The sequence below is a fragment of the Notechis scutatus genome, chromosome 15, assembly GCF_049901735.1.
Source record: "Notechis scutatus isolate UNSWTSFEM ecotype Mainland chromosome 15, rNotScu1.2, whole genome shotgun sequence".
Lineage (NCBI taxonomy): Eukaryota > Metazoa > Chordata > Lepidosauria > Squamata > Elapidae > Notechis > Notechis scutatus.
The window spans coordinates 3,343,890-3,368,309 of NC_142023.1; the positions used below are offsets into that span (position 1 = coordinate 3,343,890).

General features: G+C 46.1%; 1 protein-coding gene across 1 annotated transcript; it reads right to left on the bottom strand.

Annotated features, from left to right (window-relative positions):
- Positions 1–4: 4 nt before the first annotated feature.
- On the bottom strand, positions 5–23,766 carry GLE1 (GLE1 RNA export mediator). Its single transcript, XM_087944052.1, is given in 18 exon segments — positions 5–1,485; positions 2,794–2,857; positions 3,343–3,425; positions 4,797–4,901; positions 5,797–5,926; positions 6,569–6,587; positions 6,590–6,626; positions 6,628–6,705; positions 7,333–7,475; positions 9,205–9,274; positions 9,719–9,831; positions 11,394–11,628; positions 14,449–14,703; positions 16,578–16,638; positions 17,888–18,036; positions 19,630–19,749; positions 21,570–21,791; positions 23,622–23,766. Coding segments are annotated over 18 exon segments (2,052 nt in total). The 5' UTR covers positions 23,721–23,766; the 3' UTR covers positions 5–1,416.
- Between the last annotated feature and the right edge of the window lie 654 nt (positions 23,767–24,420).

Consider the following 24,420-nt stretch of genomic DNA (forward strand, 5'->3'; position numbering starts at 1 on the left):
AGGCAGCTTCTTCCCAAGCTTTTATTGTCTTTATCATTGTAAAACAAGACACAAAAGCAAAATAAGACACAAAAGTTCAACATTTCATGCTTGATTGAGCTGACACCATTGCTCTGTCGACTTGTAGATCTCCTACTCTGCCAGCAAGCCGGATCATGTCATATGTAATGTATGTATGTATGTATGTATGTATGTATGTATGTATGGTATTCAGCTTTGTTCGGGTATTTTCCCACGTCATTATAGTTGTGCTTTTAAAGTTGTAGCGATGTTTCGGCAGAATCTCATCTGCCATCATCAGGCTTCGGTATTGTGTTCACAAAACAGAATATTGTACAGAACAATACAGAATATATGTATAGAACAATATGTATAGAACAATACCGAAGCCTGATGATGGCAGATGAGATTCTGCCCAAACGTCGCTACAACTTTAAAAGCACAACTATAATGACGTGGGAAAATACCCGAACAAAGCTGAATGCCAGACATGTAAGTACCTGCGAAAACTTAAGAAAACACACACACACATATATGATCAGAAATACTCCACTGTTTAGCACCAATGCATAAAAATATAAACTCCTCTCCGTTTTCCACCGATCGCTTTCAAATAGCAAAAAAAGTGGAAATTCCACAGTCCTATTGCTCATGTATAGGCTTGGATCCAAGAGAGAGAAAACCTTCCGGACTGATTTTAAGCAATTTCCCTTGATTTTATAAAAATTAAGCAGCCAGCAGGGATCTTCTTTTCCCATTCATGGTTCTATTTTGAGGGGGGGGGGAGATGGATCTTACTTAAATAAATGCAAAGCTCTGTAAAACCTTTATAAAAAAAAGAATAAAGGCCACAAATAAATTCACGTTCTTTCAGCTTTGATTGGATTAGCTCAAAGGTTTTCACTCTGCCTGCTTTTTTTTTTAATTAAAGGCAATTAACCGAGGCTTTTTTGCTGCAAAGGACCGCAGTTGCTTTCATTAAGAATTAACCTCTCTTCCAATTCAATCCCAGGGTTTCAGACCCTGAGGTGGTGGTGGTTTGGTTTTTGATGTGCATTAAACTTCTGACATTAATAAAACACAGGAGGGCACTGGAAAAAACCAATTTGTTTCTGTGTCTTAGGAGAGTGGGTATGACACAGCAGGAAAAACAGGAGGACACACCCATGTGCAATGATGCGAGTGCAAATCCCAGCTGAAAAATCTTGGGAGATAAAGGATTGCTTTTGACAATCTGAATAAAAGCTGACTAGCCATTCTGGATTCTTGCAGAGAATCCAAACGTTGTTTGGTTTTGTTGTTTTTAAAAATGTCTGCCTACAGACTTTTTTATAACCCCCCCCCCCCAAAAAAAAACCACACACCCTGAAGCGAGCTGTTCTTTCACCTTCTGTCAAAGTGCAAGGAATCCCAGCCTCACGATTTCCAAAAAGAAGGTGGCAAATATCCTTTGGGCAGTGGAATGTTTTTTTGTTGCGAGCATTCCTGGGAGAGAAGAAAATATTTCTTTTAAAAGGCAGGGCGATCGAACACAGATGCGTAACCCGAGGACAAGGCAAGCGCGGCAACACAGGCATGAGGGTGCAAAAAAGCTATTTCGCGCTGTGTGTGATGGGGGAAAATGAGGCTAAGAGGGGTTAATATTGATTCAGGGAATGGCCGGAGCGAATCAGACACGCTTGGGGTGCCTCGGGGAGGGATGAGAACAGAGAGAACAGAGAGGACTGACAAAAAAAATATATAGCAAAGCAGAATGACAATGGAGACTAGGAAAGGTTCCACAGAGAAGGTGGTGGTTGGCTGGGTGTGTGTGTGTGAAAGGCTGATCTGATGCTCCTCTGAAAGTCGTTCACATTCTTGATTTGAGGGGTCCTTGGTGCTCCCTGACCTTGGTTGTTTTCTTGCAAATGTTTCATTAGTGAAACTAGATGACATCATCAGTGCTAGAAGAGAGTGGGCTTTGTGGAGAGGGGAGGAGGAGGAGGAGGAGGAGGAGGAGGAGGAGGAGGAGGAGGAGGAGGAGGAGGAGGAGGAGGAGGAGGAGGACAATGACAACAACTGTGGGGAGGAGGAGTGCTCTCTGACCTTCTTACAGACATTTTATTATCAAACTAGGTAACATCAGGAGTGCTAGAAGAGAGTGGGCTTTGGGAGGAGGAGGAGGAGGAGGAGAAGAAGAGGAGGAGGAGAAGGAGGAGAGGAGGAGGAGAAAAGGAGGAGGAGGAGGAGGAGAAAAGAGGAGGAGGAGGAGGGAAGGAGGGAAGAAGGAGGACAATGACAACAACTGTGGGGAGTGAGGACCTTCTTACAGACATTTTATTATCAAAAAGGTAACATCATCAGTGCTAGGAGAGAGTGGGCTTTGGAGGAGGAGGAGGAGGAGGAGGAAGGAGGAGAAGAGGAGGAGGAGGAGGAGGACAATGACAACAACTGTGGGGCCCTTAGTGCTCTCTGACCTTCTTACAGACATTTTATTATCAAACTAGGTAACATCATCAGTACTAGAAGAGAGTGGGCTTTGTGGAGAGGGGGAGGAAGAGGAGGAGGAGGAGGAGGAGGAGGAGGAGGAGGAGGAGGAGGAGGAGGAGGAGGAGGAGGAGAACAATGACAACAACTGTGGGGCCCTTAGTGCTCTCTGACCTTCTTACAGACATTTTATTACCAAACTAGGTAACATCATCAGTGCTAGAAGGCATTGGGGTGGGGGGGGGGGGAGGAAGGAAGGAAAAAACCAGCCAAACTCAGCCATACTTGTCTTAGCTTGAAACCTAGATTGAGGGAACATCAACTTACCTTTAAAAATTGCTTGAATCGAATGAGGGAGCCCATTTCTCCAGGGCTGGTAATTGATTCAATCCTGGAGGGCAGAAGAGAAGAGCAGTTGGGTCTGATTCAAATATTCAAAGGTGGCTTTACTGTTTATACCAGGGATGTCCAACCTGGCAACTTCAAGGTGTGTGGACTTCAACTCCCAGAATTCCCCAGCCAGCACTGGCTGGGGAATTCTGGAAGTTGAAGTCCACACACCTTAAAGTTGCCAAGGTTGGACACCCCTGGTCTATACTATACTGTCGGGGCTTTGATTTTTGTCTGTCCTCTTCCAGTTTGGCCAATAATCGGGACTGAAAAGAAGAACGAAGCCCTTTTGAGAGTCACAATGCATCCCAGAGGGGATTCCCTGTCCCAGCTTATTCAAATATGTGTAACTGAGGGAGCAGGGAAGAAAGCAAACAAACAAACAAACAAACAAACAAAAAAGCACGACAATCCCTTCCTCGGAATCAGAGGAAACGTAAAGAGATCGTACGTGTTTCAGAACTGCCTCAAAATTCCAGGCCATACCTGGGAAAATACTCTTCCTGGATCAGCAGAAGCATCTTCCAAAATTGCCCCTGGTACTGCTTCATGAGAGCATTCCCACACACCTGAGGAGCACAAAACAGAAGAATTTCAAGCCATAATATTGGGAAAGGAGGGACAAAATCTCCCTCAAACTTATCCAAGTTAAGAGAGTGCAGCTGTTCTAATTCATATGAAGGTTTCCGTGTTTCCCTGAAAATAAGACCCTGTCTTATATTGTTTGCTATCAAAAAAAAGGACCCGGGTCTTATTTTGGGGGGATATTATCCGCTAACCTCACTTGCGCGCGTCGCCCAGGGCCTCCTTTTCGCTATCAGAGGCCTTCAGGAACTTTTTCTTCTTCTGGATCGATCCAGAGTTTTGTTATCAGCTACAGAGGCCCTGCAGAAGAAATGGGCCGGCAAGGCAGGTGTTGGGGTGTGCGAGGCCTGGCTACAACTGTCCAAAGGTAAATAGTAGGGCAGCTCCACCCTCCCCCATCCTCACCCTAGCTTAATTTTTCCCCATCCACTCTGGAGTGGGCGGGGTCTTAATTAGGGCTTATTTTTTGGGGGTGGGGCTTATATTGGGTGCACATGTAAAAATCTAGCTAGGACTTACTTTCAGGGTAGGTCGTATTTTCGGGGAAACAGGGTAATGTTTGTTAAGCCTGGATTCCCCAACGGGTGTTAAGGAAAACAAACTAAACAGAATGTGCAGCGAAGTCAGATAGGAAGACAGGTAAATGTGTGAGATAAGTTTTCTAGTTAACACGTAGTAAAAATACAGATACGCTTGTGCTATCAAAATTATAATTTATTCCATTTAAGAATTATAGCATAGTCATTATAAACAGTCCATTAGTCATATACCAAATTCAGTCAAGTCTTGTCGAGGATACTCTAATTGCAAAGTCCGTGTCGAATAGCCAGTGTCAGTACACATATAATAAATCTGTCCAAAACTTATCTTCTCTCCGTTGAGAAATATCTTCAAAGTAATCCAACACTTCTTCTCCTCCCCGATCCAGCAAGAATGCAGTCTTCAATAAGCCAGCCAGTAAGAGCCAGAGAGTGCCTTGCTGCTTATATAGTACTTTTACAGCTGCACCCTTAATTACATTCCTTTAGCTTAAAGTCACATACACTTTATCTGACAAACCATGATTCATCATTTTATTATCTTTACCCAAAACAGTTAGGGTAAAACAATGTTATCCCTAACAATGTTAATTCACTGGAGGCTTTTAAGAAGAGTCTGGACAGTCACTTGTCTGAGATGGTATATATAGGTTCTCCTGCCTGAGCAGGGGGCTGGACTAGAAGACCTTCATGGTCCCATCCAGCTCTGCTCTATTCTATCTTCGATTCTATTCTCTCCTCTTCTATTCTGAGCGTAACCACTCATGAGCTGGAAGGAGAAGGAAAAAGCCACAGGCAGACAAGAGCTCCGCTTACCTCCAGGAAATCGAACAGAATCGTTGCCGTCACATCTGCCAGCGGCTCCATGTTCAAAACCTGTGCCAGCCAACGCCAGGCATGGTTTAATCCATGGGGGTGAGTCTAATGAACAAAAGAAAGACCAGTCCCCTAAATTACTCTATTTTAACCCAAAAAAAACCCACCCTACTTTGGTTTCAAGCTCCCTTTCGTAAGTGGTTTCCGTCCGAAGCAACCTGTGATGATCCAAGGCATGGCACAAAAATAACGAAGTCACAAACATAGAATAAATTCCTTTTAATGCCTCCAACATGGCCCCAATGTCCAATTATCCTCAGCAGGACATCAAACTCTTTAAAAAAAAAACAGTCTACGGAAGGAGTAAATGCAGCTGAACCCAAAGTAAAGATAATTAGAAATAAAAAAAACCAACACAAACCACACTGAAGTAATTAATAGGGCAGGCCAGGATGATAAATTGCAGACTTCCACCAGATCACGCAGCAACCACAGTTGGGAGGAAGCCAAAACCCAGATAAGCTTTGACAAGAATAATGCACACTTGGCTTCCAGCAACTTTGCCATGTGCGGTTTGTCCTTTTAACCAGTCCTCCCAGCTGCAGCCCATGAAGGGGATCAGGGCCCTTTCCTCCCCCGTAGTCCACGCCACTCGCATTTCTCCCCATCCGGTCCTCCCTGTGTGCCCTAGGATGAAGAGGGGATGGGCCTGGGTCTTCCTCTGAATGCCCAGCCGGATTGACCCCTTCCCCAACCACACACCGTCACAACCACCAGAGCCACACTCCCACTCCCTGTCAGCTGCTCAACCTCCTCCTCGGAATCAGACTCCAACAGGGGCAGGACACAACCTTGAACGGAGGGAGTGAAATGTCTGAACAGATTCAGAGGCTGTCGGAGTGGACGATGCCCGCTTGCAAGGAAGGGATCGGAGGCTGCCAGAAGGGTGGGGAAGTCCACTTTGGATTGATCAGCGATGACAGACGACGCACTTACTCACCCCTTGCTTATCTCGATAAGGCCACTGAAGCTGCAGGATGGCCGCATAGAGTCGGATCATTCCAGACATCCGCTTGAGAAAGTTATCTTGGGGCTCTACTTTCCCATCCTTCACTTGGTAGCCAAGTATCCTAAAGAAGACGTGGAGATGATCCTCAGGCTTTGACCAAGCTAAGCAAGTAGCTATTGATCACAGAATAAAAGACATGGAGTTCCACTTAGAACTGAATAGGACACCTCTCCAAAGTAGGAACAGAATTAAACAGGGCGCGTGGGAACCAGCGAGGAATTTAAAGGACCTGATCTTCCCGAAACATAGAATAGCATTCTTCAGAGCCAGATTTAACATCCTCCCCTCAGCACTCCTCCAGGGCAGGTAATAAGAAGACCCCAATAGCAGAACGAGTATGTATATGTAGTAAAGGAGAAGTCAAAGATATCTCATGTGTTTTATTGTACTTGGGAGTTACACAGAGTTTATAGGTCAATGTATAAAGGTAAAAGTTCCCTTTGCACATCTGTGCTAGTCGTTTCCAGCTTTGTGGCGGTGCTACCTCTCCGCTTCAAGCCGAAGAGCCAGCGCTTGTCCAAGAAGACGTTTCATCAAAGTGGTCAGGCGTGGCCGGCACAACTGAACACCAAAGGCGCACAGAACGCTGTGACCTTCCCACCCAAGGTTGTCCCTGTTTTCCTACTTGCATTTTTTTTTTACATGCTTTGTGAGTTACACAGAGTTTATAGGTCAATGTATGTAAAAGTTCCCTTTGCATCACCTCTGATACTCTTCCAGTTGCCCACCTTGGGGTGCAGCTCCCAGATGCCAGACGCCACCTGGCAATGGGACGCGTTTTCCCACGGCAATGGGGAACGCCGCTTCGTGGTGTGCGGCCACTTCTTCTTCACCTTGTTTCAGGAGCCAGAGTGGGGGAGGCACCCTTACTTGTTTCTGGGGAAAAAACCCCAAAAATAGATCTTTCAGTCTGCGCTAAGTGCTCTGAAGTACAAGAGAAGTTTCACCTATCACTCTCACTCAACATAGGTTCAAAATAGTTCCTAAATCCTGCCTTGTGCACAGGGTGGTGTATAAACACAGCCTGCGTGCAAATTGTAATGCCAAGTTCCTTTTTCCCCCCAGTCTGAATTGTCCAGATTTCCTTCCTTCTGTTTACTGAATTATTGAGTTGTGGTGGTGCGGTGATTAGAATGCACTATTGCGGGCTAATTCTGCCCACTGCCAGCAGTTCGATCCTGACCGGCTCAACGTTGACTCGGCCTTCCATCCTTCCGAGGTCAGTAAAATGAGGACCCAGATTGTTGTGGGGGCAAGAGGCTGACTCTGTAAACCGCTTAGAGGAGGCTGGGAAGCACTATGAAGCGGTATGTAAGTCTAAGCGCTATTGCTATTTCCAAAGCAGCTTAAAAGAAGCCAGAGTTAAATGATGATTTAAAAACACCACCTGTGCAGAATCATGTTTTTGATCTGGAGAAGGGAAGGAGGGAGGGAGGCAATTTTTTTTTGCCAATATGACCTTCTTACCACAAACTTTTCAGCCAGTTTGAAATAAACAAACTCTAGGCCCTCGGGGTGCTGCGTGACGGATATTTTATGGCCGCCGCAGGGCACGTATTTTCCTGAAAGGAGGCTGTTGATCTTTTCAAATATCTCCTTCAGTTGAGAACCTGTGAAGACCAGCAGAAGAAAAAGATACCAATGAGGAAGCAGCTGGCGCATGAAGCCAGGTTTTTATGCATTCAAAATAAGTGACGTTATGTAAGCAAGCATTGGGGCGAAGAAAGTGGTTTTTGGTGTGATATCTGACATATATTCATCAAGGTCAGACAGGTGTTCTCTTATCATTTTCTTGCTTATTTTAATTTTAATTTCTAGTCTTTTACAGTTAGGTTTTTAGTAGGTTGGGTTACAGTTTCTTTTTGCGTGAAGACTGATGCAAAGAATGAGTTAAGCAACTCTGCTTTCTCTCTACTGCCTGTTATTTCCTTCCCACCTTCTCTCTTTAGTGGGACCAACTGTTTTCTTGACTTTTTTCTTGCTATTTATATGTTGAAAGAAACTTTTTAAAAAAATTATCTTTGACTTTTTTTTTTGCAAGCCTCTGTTTATTCTGAGCCTTTGCTTCCCTGACTTTATCCGTGCAGGTTCGGGCTATTTGCTGATATTCTGGCTTAGTTATATATCCTTCTTTCCATTTTTGTACTTATCCTTTTTGTCTTTCAGTTTATGAGAGAGTTTTTTTGTGCAACCATGTTGGTTTCTTCTTGGATTTCTTGTTTTTCTTTTTCAATAGTATTGTGTTGGACTGGGCTTTTATTATCATATTTTTCAATGTTTTTCATGCTTCTTGAGTTGTTTTCCTCTTTAGGATTTTTATCCATTGATTTTTTTTTTCTAAGGCTCGGAGTTTGTTAAAATTGGCTCTTTTAAAGTTTAAGACACTGGTTGGTGTTTGCATTATATCAAATTCCAATATGACATGGTCACTCTCACCCAAGGTTCCAGCAACTTCAATTCCCTCTATTACTTCTTCTCTTATTAGTAAGAATTAGGTCCAATATAGCTTTTTCCCTAGTTCCCTCTTCTACTGTTTCAATGACAAAGTTGTCACCTAAGTTGGTTAGGAATCTGTTCTATCTCCCACTTGCTGTAGAGTTTCAGAGTTGGAAGGGACCTTATAGGTCATCTAGTCCAACCTCCTGCCCAAGCGGGAGTCCCTACACCATTTCTGACAGATGGCAGTCCAATCTCTTCTTGAAAGTCTCAAGTGATGGTGCTCCCACAACTTCCGAGGGCAACCTGTTCCATTGGTTGATTGTTCTCACTGTCAGAAAGTTTCTCCTTATTTCCAGGTTAAATCTCTCCTTGTTCAGTTACCATCCATTATTCCTTGTCTGGCCTACAGGCGCTTTAGAAAATAGCTTGACCCCTTCCTCCTCTCTGTGGCAGCCCCTCAAATATTGGAAGACTGCTATCATGTCTCCCCTGGTCCTTCTCTTCTCTAGACTAGTGAATAGTTCAATTCAGTTTATTACAGTCACAGACCAGAACAAATAAAAACAGTAAATATACAATTAAAAATTCTAGTATAAAATAATAAATAACAACTAAAATCTATGATAAAGTCCAGTCTGTCAATTATACATGGTCTAACTATACTAAAATTACAGTCCATAAACTGTGTGGCCCGTTGTCAGTTTCATACTAAAAGAAAAAGGAATAAGCAGTAGTGCAAAGGGTTTGCCACATTTGTTACATGAAATAACTGTGGTGCATTAGACACGTGTTTCCAACGAAACCCCAGTGCTGCTGCACAGAAAATAGTGATTAGCAGTTAATAAACCGCTAATATTGTGATCAGAAGCCTTACAAGGAACAAACAGAGCTAGGGTTCACCTGCAATGGTAGAAATCTGGCTAACAGGGATGGTGGCAGCTTTCTGCAATTCCATTTTGATTTTTTTCTCCTGAAAAAGAGGAAAACATTCAGAAGCTGACCCTTAGTGCAGTATTCAAAATTCATGGTTTTGTATAAGTGGTGGCTGAGGAATAGAAATAGGAATAGAAATGAAATGAAATAGGAATAGAAATAGAAATGGAAATAGAAATAGAAATAGAAATAGAAATAGAAAAATAGAAATAGAAATGGCGTCACATAGCATAGAACACAGAACAGGTTACAGAATAAAACAACTACAGGAGTAGAGTAGAGTAGAGTAGAGTAGAGTAGAGTAGAGTAGAACACAATAGACTGTATAATTAGAAATAGGAATAGAATAGGATAGGATATAGGATAGGATAGAGCTGGAAGGGACCTTGGAGGTCTTCTAGTCCAGCCCCCTGGGAGTTGTAGTCTAGAACCCTTAAAAGTTGCCAAGGTTGGATATACGCCTGCCCTACGACATTCCTACCTGCGTGTCTTTGCTGTTGGCCAAGCGACTGAAGGAAGCCACACAAAGTTCCGATTCTTTCTGCAGCTCTTCGTACCACTTCATGATGGAGGGGTCGGCCTTTACCTGAAGCCCTGGAGACATGATAGCAAAGAGGATAAACGAGCAGTGGAAACTAGCGCCGGTAGTTCTTGGCTTACAACCATCCAACAGACACGCAAACGTTAATATCTATAGACTCTGCAAAAAGAGACAATCAACCAGCCCAAAAGAGAACAAAAGGACTCCGGCATCTCTCCACCAGCGATCAGCACCCAGATCAGCATAGATTAACTCCAAAGGTTAACATCACACCAACAATCAAGTAAGCAATACCCCAGTCAAGAAACTGCCAAAGAAGCCAACAGCAAATGGCCCAAGCTAACAATCTCTAATCTCTGCCCTCACCCACACAGACAGGGGAAGACTCCAGAATACAAAGCTGACAGCGAACAGCACTCTTGACTAGCACTGTCAGGATTCTGGCAATTGCCCTAATTAAGTAATGATTCTTGAGCCAAACTTTTAAAAAAACTTCAAAGGATTCATTAGAGGCAACATATAGAGCCTCCGTGGCGCAGCGGTTAGAGTGCAGTTCTGCAAGCTACTCCTACTGCGATTTGGCAGATCGAATCCCACCAGGCTCAAGGTTGACTCAGCCTTCCATCTTTCCCAGGTGGGCAAAATGAGGACCCAGATTGTTGGGGGAAAGAGGCTGACTTTGTAAAGGGCTTAGAGAGGGCTGTGAAAGCACTGTGAAGCGGTACATAAGTCTAAAGGCTATTGATATACTGGCACTGCCCTGCACGAAGCCAACTCTGGCATACGTAATTTACAGTCCCCTGTGACCCTGTTTCCCTGCCTCCCCCCGGGGGTGTGTGTCTCATCAACCAGATTCTCCAATTGAGCACGGGCTGGGTGTGTGGTCACTCACGTTCTCCAATGAAATCTATTTGCGGGTAAAAGCCCTGGTATTTTAGTTACAACCATTTAAAGATAAAGAGTTGGAGTGGACTTTCCATTTCAAACTGCTGCAACCGCTCTTCCAGATTTCCTTCCTCCCCCTCCTTTTTTTTTATGTCGACTACTAAAACAGGCATAGGAATGTTTTACGAGTCGACAGTTACCTAGCTGGGTAATGAAAGGTCTGCAAGAAAGCAAGAAAGCTGAAAAAGACCAAGGACCCCCTCATTACAACTGTTCCTTCAGTTACAGCGGCTGTCAACTCATGAAACATTTCTGTGGCCGTTTTATAGTTGCCGTTTTATAGGAGAGCAGTTTGAAAGATGCGGCAGCTTGGAATCCAAAGTGCTTTCCATGCATAGTTTTTCAGGGATTGTAACTAGGTGACCGAAGTTTCTGCAAAATTCTAACTGGAGAGCCTGATTGATGACTTTGGGCTATGGAGGTGTCCCATTGGAGGATACGAATTATGATACACCCAGGGGGGTGCGGGGAAACCAGAGTCAAGGGTGACAGTGAATTATGTGTCTCAGAGTCAGCTACACCCAGGTAAAAGTAGGGAAAAGCGGCTTCGAAAGAGGAGTAATTATTTAAGAAAAAGCACCACCGTGGAGAGGATGATGGGAGCTGTAATCCCACAAAATCTTGAAGACGCTAGAAAAGCAGATACATGGATTGCATATTGGGGTTTTACCTCCAGCAAGCTTTCCGGGATCCGAAGTCTGGGATTTTGCCAGCTCCTGTTTCTGCAGTTCCTCTGTTTTTTTGGCCTCGGCTGCTGCAGCCGCAGCCAAAGCCAATTTCTCCTCCTGCTGCTTCTTCTTTTCCAGGCCGAGCGCAATTTCTTGCTGCATGTCAGAAAGCAGCTGGTGCATTTTGAGCAGGGTGTGCTCAGCGGAAGACACATCTGCCTCGCTGGGGAAAGCCTGCTTTTGGGGGGGAAAAAACCCAACAAACCAAAAATCAGAAAACCAGTTTGAATGAATAAATGAATGAATTCTTTATTGGCCAAGGGTGATTGGACAGAGAAGGAATTTGCCTTGGTGCATCTGCTCTCAGTGTACATAAAATGAAAAGAGACATTCATCAAGAATCATCAGGAACAACACTTAATAATAGTCATAGGATACAGAAATATTGAATTGCTAACTAGGGCATACAAAACCTTCGCTAGACCAATGCTTGAATACAGCTCATCTGTCTGGAATCCTCACTGTATCTTGGACATTAATCCAATTTTAGCGAGTCGAGAAGTATTTCACGAGAAGAGTCCTCCACTCCTCTGCTCAAAAGAAAATACCCTACACCACCAGGTTTGAAATTTTGGGCTTGGACAACCTTGAACTACGCCGCCTACGGCTGGACTTAAGCATAGTACACACAATTATCCGGTACAATGTCCTACCAGTCAATGACTACTTCAGCTTCAACCACAACAATACAAGAGCACACAACAGATACAAACTCAATGCAAACCGCTCCAAACTTGATTGTAGAAAGTACGACTTGAGCAACAGAGTGGTCAATGCCTGGAATGCACTACCTGACTCTGTAGTTCCATCCTCTAACCCCCCCGACTCCTTTAACCTTAAACTGTCCACTACTAACCTCACCCCCTTCCTAAGAGGTCTGTAAGGGGCGTGCATAAGTGCACCATCGTGCCTACCGTCCCTGTCCTATTATCCCCATTTATTCATACCTATTCCCTGTATTCTTACTCATCTTTATACTTATACCTATTAGCTTGTAAGCGATTGACAAATCAAATCAAATCAAATCAGCAATCCAATCATACTTGGAAACAATCAATATAAAACATAAGGATGCAAGTGACAAAGTTACACTCCTACAGTCACAAGTGGGAGGGCATGGGTGACAGGAGTGATGAGAAGATTAATAGTGATAGTAATGCAGACTTTGTAAATAGTTGGACAGTGTTGTGGGAATTATTTGTTTAGCAGAGGGATGGCATTGGGGGAAAAACTGTCCTTGTGTCTAGTTGTTTTGGTGTGCGGGGCTCTATAGCATCGTTTTGAGGGAAGGAGTTGAAACAGTTTATGTCCAGTATGTGAGGGGTCTGTAAACTGAGGATATCAAACGATGCTTGGATGGAAGCTCTGGACATTATCTGTTAGGTTTCTGGAAGGAAACCAGCTGGAGCTGCATTTCCAGACCACTGAACTGATCGAATGCCAATCTTCCTTTGGGTGCTGGCTTTAATTAAAGGTTTCCGAATCAGGCCTCATAGATGAGATGGATGGATGATGGACTGACAGACAGACAGATGTTCAAAACAGCTTTTCATCCGCGTGGTTTGGAAGGCTGCAGAACAGAACAAACTACAGATACGGTCGGGTTCAAAATTTTTGTTGCTAAGCGAGACAGCTGTTGAGTGAGTTTTGCCCCGTTTTATGATCTTTCTGGCCACAGTTAAGATAATCCCTGTAATATTACACGGTTATTAAGTGAAATCTGGCTTCCTCATGGACTTCACTTTCCGAAGGTTGGAAAAGGAGATCGCGTGGCCCAGAGGGACACACTGCAGCCATCATAATTAGGAGCCAATTGCCAAGCACACCTGCATTTTGATCGTGGGCCCATGGGGACGCTGGAACGGTCATAAGTGTGGAAAAAACAGTCATTTAAGTCACTGTTTTCAGTGCTGTTGTAACTTTGAATGGTCATTAAGCAAACTATTGTAAGTCAAGGACTGCCTATACCGGAGCAGAGTGACCCAGGAGGTGAAACTGATTCTCTTGAACTCTGAAGTGCGTTATTTTAAGAGCCAGGGTGGGTGCAGGGGTTAGAATGTCAGGCTAATTTTGCCCACTGCCATCAGTTCGATCCTGACCAGCTCGAAGTTCATTTGGCTTTCCATCCTTCCGAGATCGGTAAAATGGAGACCTAGATTGTTGCGGGGCAAGAGGCTGACTCTGTAACCTTGCTCAGAGAGGGCTGTAAGGCACGGTGAAGCAGTATATGAGTCTAAGTGCTGTTGGGAAGGAAAGAAGGAAGGAAGGAAGGATGAGGAAGGAAGGAAGGAAGGAAGGAAGGAAGGAAGGAAGGAAGGAAGGAAGGAAGGAAGGAAGGAAGGAAGATGAGAAAGAAGGAAAGTAAATGAGAAGGAAGGAAGGAAGGAAGGAAGGAAGGAAGGAAGGAAGGAAGGAAGGAAGGAAGGAAGATGAGAAAGAAGGAAAGCAAATGAGAAGGAAGGAAGGAAGGAAGGAAGGAAGGAAGAGAAGGAAGGAAGGAAGGAAGGAAGGAAGGAAGGAAGGAAGATGAGAAAGAAGGAAAGTAAATGAGAAGGAAGGAAGGAAGGAAGGAAGATGAAGGAAGGAAGGAAGCAAAGGAAGGAAGGAAGGAAGGAAGGAAGGAAAATGAGAAAGAAGGAAAGCAAATGAGAAGGAAGGAAGGAAGGAAGGAAGGAAGGAAGGAAGGAAGGAAGGAAGGAAGGAAGGAAGGAAGGAAAAGAAGGAAGGAAGGAAGGAAGGAAGGAAGGAAGGAAGGAAGGAAGGAAGGAAGGAAGGAAGATGAAAAGAAGGAAATGAGGAGAAGGAAGGAAGGAACCCATAGTGGAGCAGTGGTTAGAATGCGGCATTGCAGGCTAATTCTGCCGACTGCCAGCAGTTCGATTCTCACCAGCTTAAGCTTGATTTTCCATCCTTCCAAGGTGGGTAAAGGGAGGACCCAGATTGTTGGGGGAAACAGGCTGGCTCTGGAAAGCAGTATATAAGGGCTACGGCTATTACCTCATTGGCCATCCGGACTAAGGCAGACACCTCCCCACAGAGCTGATTGCCACGGTTGTTGTAGAGCGAGAAGTCGACGGCGGGCAGGTCTTTGTGCCGGGCGTTGAGGCCGATCTGTTGGTGGATCTGCAAAACCTCCTCCTGGATGGCGTAGAGGCGGCGCAGGCGCTCTTGGCTCTCCTCCCGCCGCTGGCGCTCCAGGTCTTCCTGCCGCTGCCGCTGCTGCTCGGCCTCACGGAGCTTCCGACTCAAAAGCTTCAGGAGGAGGGAAGGAGGGAGTTTCCGTTTGGGGAAAAGGGCAACGCCAACTCAAAAGGCTAAGGCTTCGTCTCGCCTACGCCCAGGTAATGTTAAGGAGCACCAAGACAGGCAAGAAGGTCCTTGGTGCTCTCTGAGCTGGGTGGCTTTCCTTGCAGACGTTTCATTACCGGACTAGGTAGCATCATCAAGGGTAGAAGGGAGTGGGATTTATGGGGGGGAGGAGGAGGAGGAGGAAAATTGTGGGATCCTTAGAGCTTTAGGATTTAGAATAGAATAACAGACCTGGAAGGGACCTTGGAGGTCTTCTAGTCCAACCCCCTGCCTAGGCAGGAAACCCTACACCACTTCAGACAAATGGATATCCAACATCTTTTTAAAAAAACTTCCAGTGTTGGAGCATTTACTTGTCCCACTGATTAATTGTTCCACCTGTCAGGAAATGCCTCCTTAGTTCTAGGTTGCTTCTGCCCTTGATTAGTTTCCACCGTGGCTTCTTGTCCTGCCCTCTGGTGCTTTGGAGCAGGAACCTTTTGGACCTCAGGGACCACCAAACTCATAATTTTAAAATCCCGCAGACCACTAATAGGGATTTTGATGGACGGTGGCTTGCTGACCTTGGTGGGAAAGTCGGTCCCGTATTCCAGAGCTGCCGGAGTCAACAGGACTGGCCCCTTTGGTCATCCTGGAGCAGCTGCTCCTCCACCTGGGTGCACCGGCCTGCCATGGGCTGGAGGAGCAGCTGCTCCGGGATGACCAAAGGGGCCAGTCCTGTTGACTACGGGCAGCTCTGGAATACGGGACCGACTTTCCCACCAAGGTCAGCAAGCCACCCCAGGGCGGATTTCCCTCCCCTGCCGTTGGTCTTACCTTCCAGTTCCAGCTCACGTGGTTCTACGCAAAATAACGTTTGCGCTCGGCCGAAGGGTGGGGGGGTGCAGCAGGTGGGCGGGCCACGTGGGCAGCACAGCCTTGTGTTCCCGCGCAGCCTGGATTAATTGCTTTGCGGGAGGGAACATTTCTCTGCGGACCACCAAAATCTTCTCGCGGACCACCAGTTTGTCCCCCGGCCCACCGCTTGGTGACCATTACTTTGGAGAATAGCTTGAACTCCCTCTTCTTTGTGGTAGCCCTTGAGCTATTGGAACACTGCTCTCGGAACTTGGGTTGTTTCCTTGAAGACGTTTCATTACCCAACTAGGTAACCTCATCAGTGCTTGAAGGGAGTGGGGTTTGCTCTTATTTTACATACTGGGGGCTTGCCCTGACCGTAAACAGCCCAACCAAAGGACTTCCAAGACTCCCACCAACACTAGAAGATAAACTGAGAGAAAAACCCCACTCCCTCCCAGCCCTGAGGAAGTTACCTAGTCGGGTAATGAAACACCTGCAAGGAAAACCACCAAATTCAAGAGAGCGCCAAGGACTCATTTCAAACCTGAACTACAAATATTTTCCTTTCCTGGCTGATGGCCCCACTTGCTGAAGAGGTGGCCTTTCATTTTATTTATTTGTCTCCGATGAGATTAAAAACGGCAGCAGGGCCTACTTGGCATATGCCCTGATCCATAAAGCATGTAGTCCTTTGTGTTCACATGGCTACACTAGGAACACCCATCTCTCTTCTTCTCCTTAGTTCTTCCTTCCCTCTTTCTGTCTCTTTGTCCTTCTTTTCCCATCGCTTTAAAAATGTAAAGAGAGGAGAAATAGAGGAGACGTGGATGGCGTGACCCTCTCCAGCTATGGACGGGAAACACCGGGCATCCTTGTAGCTGAAGAGGGGTGGTGATTAATTAGTTGAGGGGGCAAAAGGCTGAACTGCAAGACCCCCACCCCCCCCCCCCCCCTGCCTGGCCCATTTCTCTGCTTACTTTGGCTCTGCGGCGGTGTTCCTCCTTCAGTTTCTCCTGTTGGCCTTGAGCTTCTTTGGAGCTGGAACGAAACAGACACACACAGAGAGAGAGACTTTTAGCTATACAATCTGGGATGGACACCATTTGACTGGTGTGGGAGTAGGAATAGATTTCAAGAGGGGGAGAGAAATTGCAGACTTCAGGAACCAGGAGCACCACTCAGGTGACCCTGAGGACACAGATAAACCCCCACGTGCTTCAACAACCCTCTAAAAACAAGGGTCTTCAAACTTGGCAAGTTTGTAAGGTTTATGGACTTCAACTCCCAGAATTCCTGAGCTAACAGGACTGGAAGAGGAATTCTGGGAGTTGAAGTCCACAAGTCTTAAAGCTATCAAGTTTGAAGACCCTTGCTTTAAGGTCTTACGGCAGTCTTTCTCCACCTCAAACCTTCTCAAGAACTATCTCAGGGGAATTCTGGGAATCAAGGTCCATCTTAAACTTGGCAAGGTGGAGAAACACTTGAGACTCTAGCACAAGTCTCTTCAAACTTGGCAAGCTTTAAGACTGAGCTTTAAGACTTGTGGACTTCAACTCCCAGAATTCCTGAGCTAGCATGACTGGAGGAGGAATTCTGGCAGCTGAAGTCCACCAGTCTTAAAGCTGTCAAGTTTGAAGTCCCCTGCTCTAAAAGGATGCAGACTACCAGCTGCCTGCAAGGAGGATAAATCCTTCTATTCCCCACCATCCAGTCAGAACAGAAGAAGCTTCTTGGATGAAGAGCGAAATATCTTCAAAATTAAAAAAACAACAACCCACAAATCCAGTTGCCTCCTGAAAAAAAAAGCACCTTTGGGACAACGGCCTGGATGACTGACAATCTCTACAGACTTCTCGCTATACAATTTGGGATGAACATCCTTTGACTGGTGTGGGAATAGGAATGGATTTCCAGAGGGGGGTAAAAATTGCAGAATACAGGAACCATTTGCACTGCTCAGGTGACCCTGAGGAGGCAGACAAACCTCCAAGTGGCCTCAACGACCCTCTCAAAGGAGGCAAATGACCAGCTGTCTGCAAGGAGGATAAATCCTTCCATTCCCCACCATCTAGTCAGACCTGAAGAAGCTTCTTGGACAAGAAGTGAAACATCTTCCAGGAAAATAACAGAAAGTCCAGTTGCCTCTTGGCAAAAAAGCATTTTGGGGACAACCCTGGCCTGGAGGATGGAGAATCTCTACAGACACCCAACCAAAGATCCAAACAGGATCAGATGGCAATTGAGGCTCGGTCGGTTTCTCCACCAGGAGATGCCACCAAACGCTCACCTGTTCTCGATCTCTTGCTGCAGGTGCTGGTAGTCCTGGTGCTGCTTCAGCTCCTTCATCTCATCGAAGCGCTTCAGCAGCTCACTGGCCTCCTCGGAGGCGGCCTTCACCGCCTGCTCCTGCTGTTCCAAGCGCTGCTTCAGCTGTTCCTGCGGGAAAATAAGGGAGGAAAGCCACAGGCCCCTGTGCTCACGAACGCCGCAGTGCAGGCGGGCGTTTTTGTTTTCTGTCCCTGCTCACTGGCTGCCATGATCCAATCTGCTGGAAACAGAGAGGGAATGCTGCTGCTTGGTTTTAACAGCTCTTGCACCCAGGTTTTCTCTCTATCCAAACTTTATCGGTGATGGTGACACCCCAAGAACAGAGGTGGGATTCAATTTTTTTTTTTTACTACCGGTTCTGTGGACATGGCTTGGTGGGCATGGCAGGGGAAGGATATACTGCAAAATCCCCATTCTTTCCCCACCCCACTAACCTGCTTTCCAGCTCCGTTCTCCTGGGCAGGGCAACCCAAGGAGACCCGGCCGATCAGCTGGGACTCAATGGGAGGCGGAGAAGAGATGGGGTTGGCGGGGCCAGTCAGAGGCAGGATTGGCCGGTTCTGCAAACTACTCAAAATTTCCGCTACCGGTTCTCCAGAACTGGTCAGAACTGGCTGAATGCCACCTCTGCCCAAGAACCAAACTACATATAAGAACAGCAAATAGTGCTTTGCCCATGTGGAAAGTATGTCTTGGGTTCTCATACCATAAAGAGCATATAGAAATAATAATAATAATAATAATAATAATAATAATAATAATAATAATAATAATAATAATAATAATAATAGGCCAAAGAACATGATGCAGACCCAGAAGAAGATGGAGAGACAACATAAAAGACACACTACAACAGCATCAATTAAGAACACCAAACGAGCCAGATCCTTATATCTCCCTTGATACCTGAAGTAGCACAAGAGGAAGGACAGAAGGAAAGAAAAAGGAAGGAAAGTAGGAAACAAGAAGAGGAGGAGGGGAAGGAGGAGAAGATGGAGGGAAAAGAGAGGAGGAGAAGGGGAAGGAGGAGAAGGAGGAGTCAGGGAAAGAGGAGGAGGAGGAACAGGAGAAAATGGAGAGAATGAGTGGGGGAAGTAGTAGAGGAGGAAGAGGAGAAAGAGAAGAGGAGGAGGAGGAGGAGGAGGAGTCAGGGAAAGAGTAGGAGGAGGGGAAGGAGGAGGAGGAACAGGAGGAGAAAATGGAGAGAATGAGTGGGGGAAGGAGTAGAGGAGGAGGAGAAAGAGAAGAGAAGAAGAAGAAGAAGAAGAAGAAGAAGAAGAAGAAGAAGAAGAAGAAGAAGAAGAAGAAGAAGAAGAAGAAGAAGAAGAAGAAGAAGAAGAAGAAGAAGAAGAAGAAGAAGAAGAAGAGAAGAGGAGGAGGAGGAGGAGGAGGAGGAGGAGGAGGAGGAGGAGGAGGAGGAGGAGGAGAAGAAGAAGAAGAAGAAGAAGAAGAAGAAGAAGAGAAGGAGGAGGAGGAGGAGGAGGAGGAGGAGGAGGAGGAGGAGGAGGAGGAGGAGGAGGAGGAGGAGGAGGAGGAGGAGAAGAAGAAGAAGAAGAAGAAGAAGAAGAAGAAGAAGAAGAAGAAGAAGAAGAAGAAGAAGAAGAAGAAGAAGAAGAAGAAGAAGAAGAAGAAGACATTGTACAGTCAAATAAGCTTCCACTGCCTCATCCGATATCACGCCCACCAGGCCTCTGTGCTCACCTTCCCTTTCAGCTTCTGGATCTCCTTGTGCAAATGTATGAGGCCTTCGACTCCTGTGCTTTTGGATGGAGGGGCCAGGAGGAGAGGTTCCTGGTTGCTCCCCGTGGTGCTCCATTTCCTCTGGGCCCATGTGAAACAGAATAAGAGTGAGTGAGAGGCTGGACTCACAACTAGGTGATAGGAAAACACAGGTTTGTTGAAGGCAGGTGAGGTCTAATGTCCTCTGAGGCAGCTCTAAAGTGAGACCTCCGTCTGCAAATCTGTAGCCATCTTTTAGGACAACAGCACGTCTGTATCAGTGGGACATCTCAGTGTCACTCAAAAAACTGAACCAAAAAGACGACAGGAATGAAGTTATAAAGCTTTGGAACAAAGAACACGAATGTTTTAAGCTTACACTGGCAGTTCTCAACTTACAACAGTTCATTTAGGACCATTCAAAGTTACAACGGCACGGAAAAGTGACTTATGGCCAGTTTTTCATATTTACGACCGTTGCATCCCCACAGTCACGTGTGTCAAGGTTCAAAGTGCGCTTCTGCTGTTGCAACCCTTATCGCTTCTCAGTTCTTGCCAACAAACCAGGGAGGAGGGAACGGGAAGACGGAATGTAGGCTCTAGACATCAAGTTGATGAGCATGAGAGCCAAGGACACACTGGCAGGGGTTTGCCAGAGCCAAAGCCTTTTTCTCATATCAATACCGTGAGGCTTGATTGGACAATGTGACCTGCACTAATAAGGGGTGGGAGAATCCTACACATTAAATTATGTGGGGGTGGATGGGACGTAGCTAGATCTGATTTTGCCCTCATCAGTGTCGGAATGATGTAATCAATAAAAGTTTTGCAATCAGGGATTGAATCTTCTCGCTTGTGCTTGTTTGGTTGGGTTTGTCAGTCGGAATATTGACAAACATGATCAAAACGTAAACCCCTGGCAACTGACTCATGTTTATGACGGTTGCAGTGTCCCAGGGGTCATGTGATCCCCCTTTGGGACCTTCTCGCAAGCAAATTCAGTGGGGGAGCCAGATTCATTTAACAACCATGGGGCAGTGATAACAAGGGTGGCACGAAGAGTCGTAAAACGGGGCAAAAGTCACATAACGAATGTTTCACTCAGCAACAAGAATTTGGGGCTCGCTTGCGGTTGTTAAGTCAAGAATTACCTTGTATTGATAACGTTAAACACCAGAAACCTAGGGTTATAACGCACGGCCTTAAAAATAAAAGGTGAGGAAAATAGTTGTTATGTCCCCATCAGAATCTAAATCTGAGGAGGAAGATGAACAGCTGACAGGGAGTGGGAGTGTGGCTCAGTTGGCTGTGGAGAAAACTGGGGAAGGGCAAAGTCTGGCTGGGCAGAGCAGGGGAGAGGGAGAACAAGGGAGAGGGAGTTCAGAGGAAGACCCAGGCCCACCACCTCTTCATCCTAGGGCATGCAGGGAGGAACGGAGAAGGGAGCAATGTGGATTGCATAGCTTACAGGGGAGGAAAGGGCCCTGATTCCCTTCATTAGCCACAGCTGGGAAGAGAGTTTAAAAGAGATGCATGCTGAGTACGGAAGCTGCTGGGAGCAAATGTGAGTTTATCTTGTGTTGACTTTGGTTATCTGCGTTCCTGGCATCTCCCCAACCGGGTTGAGTTACCGCCGTTCCTTCACGCCTGGAATTCTTGCTCCTGCCTTCCCAAATCTCATTACCTCATCTTGCCTTGATTGGACTTACAGTTACAGTTTTTGTTGATCACGTTTTGGACTTGATTCTCTGCAGCCAAAGGCCGTTCCTGGGAGAGTTTTTCTCCAGCCCAGAAGGTAACCAGGACATTGGGGGCAAAGTTGGAGCTAATAAAGGGACTCCTACTGATTATCTGACTGGGTTGCCTTTGTGCCACGCCCCGGGTCCTCACAATAGTTATTGTAAAAAAGAAAAAAGCATTACCTGGGCACCAGCAGGGGCTTCTGTTAACAAGGGTAGGGGGCTCTGCTGATTGGCAGGAGAGGCCTCGGTCTTTAAAGATAAACCATGGAAAAGGGACGCTCCTTCAGGAGTGGATTTTGCCAAGAGAGGATCTGACTCTGGAGAACGGGAGATGATTTTTTCAAGCACCCAACCTGTGAAGGGGGACAGCACCGGAGGGGATTTATCCTCTTCTAAGAGGCTCTGAAAAAGAACAACACGATGTATAAGACAGGGAGGCAAGTGCTGTACCTATACACCTTAATCCACGCCTCCTTTTGCTACTCTCCAGGAGGTGCACCCGTTTAAGATGAAGGAAGCAGGGAAGGCGACAATGAATGGGGAACATCTGAATTTAAAGGAGAGTATTTGTAGCTCGGGGTTGAAATGAGGTGTCCCTGGTGTTCTCTGAGCATGGTGATTTTCTTGCAGACCTTTCATGACCCAAACTAGGGGAAGTCATCAGTGCAAGAAGGAAATGAGGTGGGGGCAAGTCACGAGAATATAAACTGATAGCACTCCTTCCCATCACTGATAACGCTACCTAGTTAGGTCATGAAATGTCTGCAAGAAAACAACCAAGCTCAGAGAACACCAAGGACCCCACAGTCCTTCTCCTCTTCCTCCCTGCAACCTCCACGCATTTAAATTTGCTCCCAAAACAGAACCCACAATAAATGGAATAATAGGTCAAAAGGGCTCAAATTGACACCTCCCTGATTTATATTTACAGGAAGCCCATTTCATTAAACATTTGAAATAAATGAATACATTTTGCGAATCAGACTTGCTAAAATGCTGTTTGTTAGGGCCAATTTCAAAGCAAGGAATTTTAGTCTTTCTGGTGGGTGGGATTCCTGGGCTGGTCTACCTGGGGAGAGAAGGCCCCAATCTGTATAAAAAACACTCACCACTGTGTAATCTAGAATTCTAGTTCAATTTCGGGGGGAAATCAGGAATAGAATAGAATTCTTTATTGGCCAAGTGTGATTGGACACACAATAAGGAATGTCTGCGTTGCATAAGCTCTCCGTGTACAAACAAGTAATAATCATAATCATAAAATGCAATCATCATAAATCATAGATACAACACTACAGCTGGTCCTTAACTTGGAACGTTTTGTTGTTCATTTAGTGACCATTCAAAGTTACGACGGCACTGAAAAATGTGACTTATGACCCTTTTCCCACACTTATGACCATTACAGCATCCCCACAGTCTCTTGATGGATGCTTGATCACCTGACCCCCATTTACGACCTTCTTAGAACCAAAGTCAACAAGGGAAAGCCAGGTTCACTTAACAACCGGGTGACTAATTGAACAAGTGCGGTGATTCGCTTAAGGACCGTGGGCCAGAAAGGTTGAAAAATGAGAGCAAAAACCTCATTTAACAAATGTCTCAGCGACGTAAATGATGGGGGCTCAATTGTGGTCATAATGCAAGGCCTTTAGGTGTGATAATAAAAATGCTGTCAAAATTTATTAAATTTATATGCCGCCTGAGTGGGGGCAACCCTGGGAAGCAAAATTGTGGGTGGGGGCTGCAAGGAGGAACACCCCCCCGCTTTTTTTTGCAAATATAACAGATGTAACAGATAATCAGAGTTGGAAGGGACCTTGGAGGTCATCTAGTCCAACCCACCCCCCAGCAGGAGACCCTGCACCATTTCTGACAAATGGCGGTCCAATCTCTTCTTGAAAGTCTCAAGTGATTAAAAGAAAAGAGGGGGGAGGGGAATAAAAGGGCGCCTTCCTCCCTGCCTGCTTGGACCACCCTGCCCATCATCCCCAGCTAGGATAAGCAGCAGCAGTATCGTTGCCCGCAACGGGGGGGAAATGTCTCGAGGCCGGCCACCCCCGCTACCAGCTCCCCCCGCCAGACGTTGGTGTATGTGCGTGAGGAATCCCAACTCCCATCACGCTCTTCCCCTCCATGGTGCAGCCCGATGGGAGTTGTAGTCCTCCAGCCCGGGAAGAGAGAGAGAGAGGGGAGAGAGGGAGGGAGGGGACCCAAGGCGCGGCCTCGCACCTCCTCGAGCGGGTTCCAGTGGCGGCAGTAGCGCAGCCGCCCTTTGCGGGTGTTCCGCAGGGCCTCGACGGTCTCCATCCGAAATTGCTCCGACGGCATCGCGCCGAGTGTAAACGGCCGCGCCGAGCAACGCCGGCGCCGCCAACGTCACTTCCGGTTCCGGGGAAAAAAAAAAGGAAGCGTTAAGAAATCGCCATAGAGCTACGAACGGCCACTTCCCCTGGGTGGAATATAGACTTGCGACGGGATAGAGGGACCCTTCGCGTAGACAATTCTGAGTCTCTTCTATGGAGTTTCTCAATCACAATTGTGCAAAAGGTGATTCAGCCCCCCCAAAAAAAAAAGGTAACTGGATTTTTGTGTGTGTTTTCCTTTGATAACGTTTCGCTTCTCATCCAAGGAGCTTCTTCAGTTCATGTAAATCCTTCCAATTAATGACAAAAAACAATGGATGGGAATTGATCAAGGAGAGAAGCAACATGGAACTAAGGAGAAACTTCTAAACAGTGAGGACAATTAACCAGTGGAACAGTTTGCCACCAGAAGTTGTGGGTGCTCCATCAGTGGATATTTTTAAAAGATTGGATAAACATTTGTCTGAAATGGTATAGGGCCTCCTGCTTGAGCAAGGGGCTGGACTAGAAGACCTCCAAGGTCCCTTCCAGCTCTGCTATTCTGATTCTGATTCTTCCAGTTCCCCACCAGTTGGTTAGAACAGAAGCTTCTTGGATGAGAAGCAAAATGTTTTCAAAGAAGAAGAAGAAAAAAAGCCAAGAAAAAAGTCCAGTTGCCATTTGGA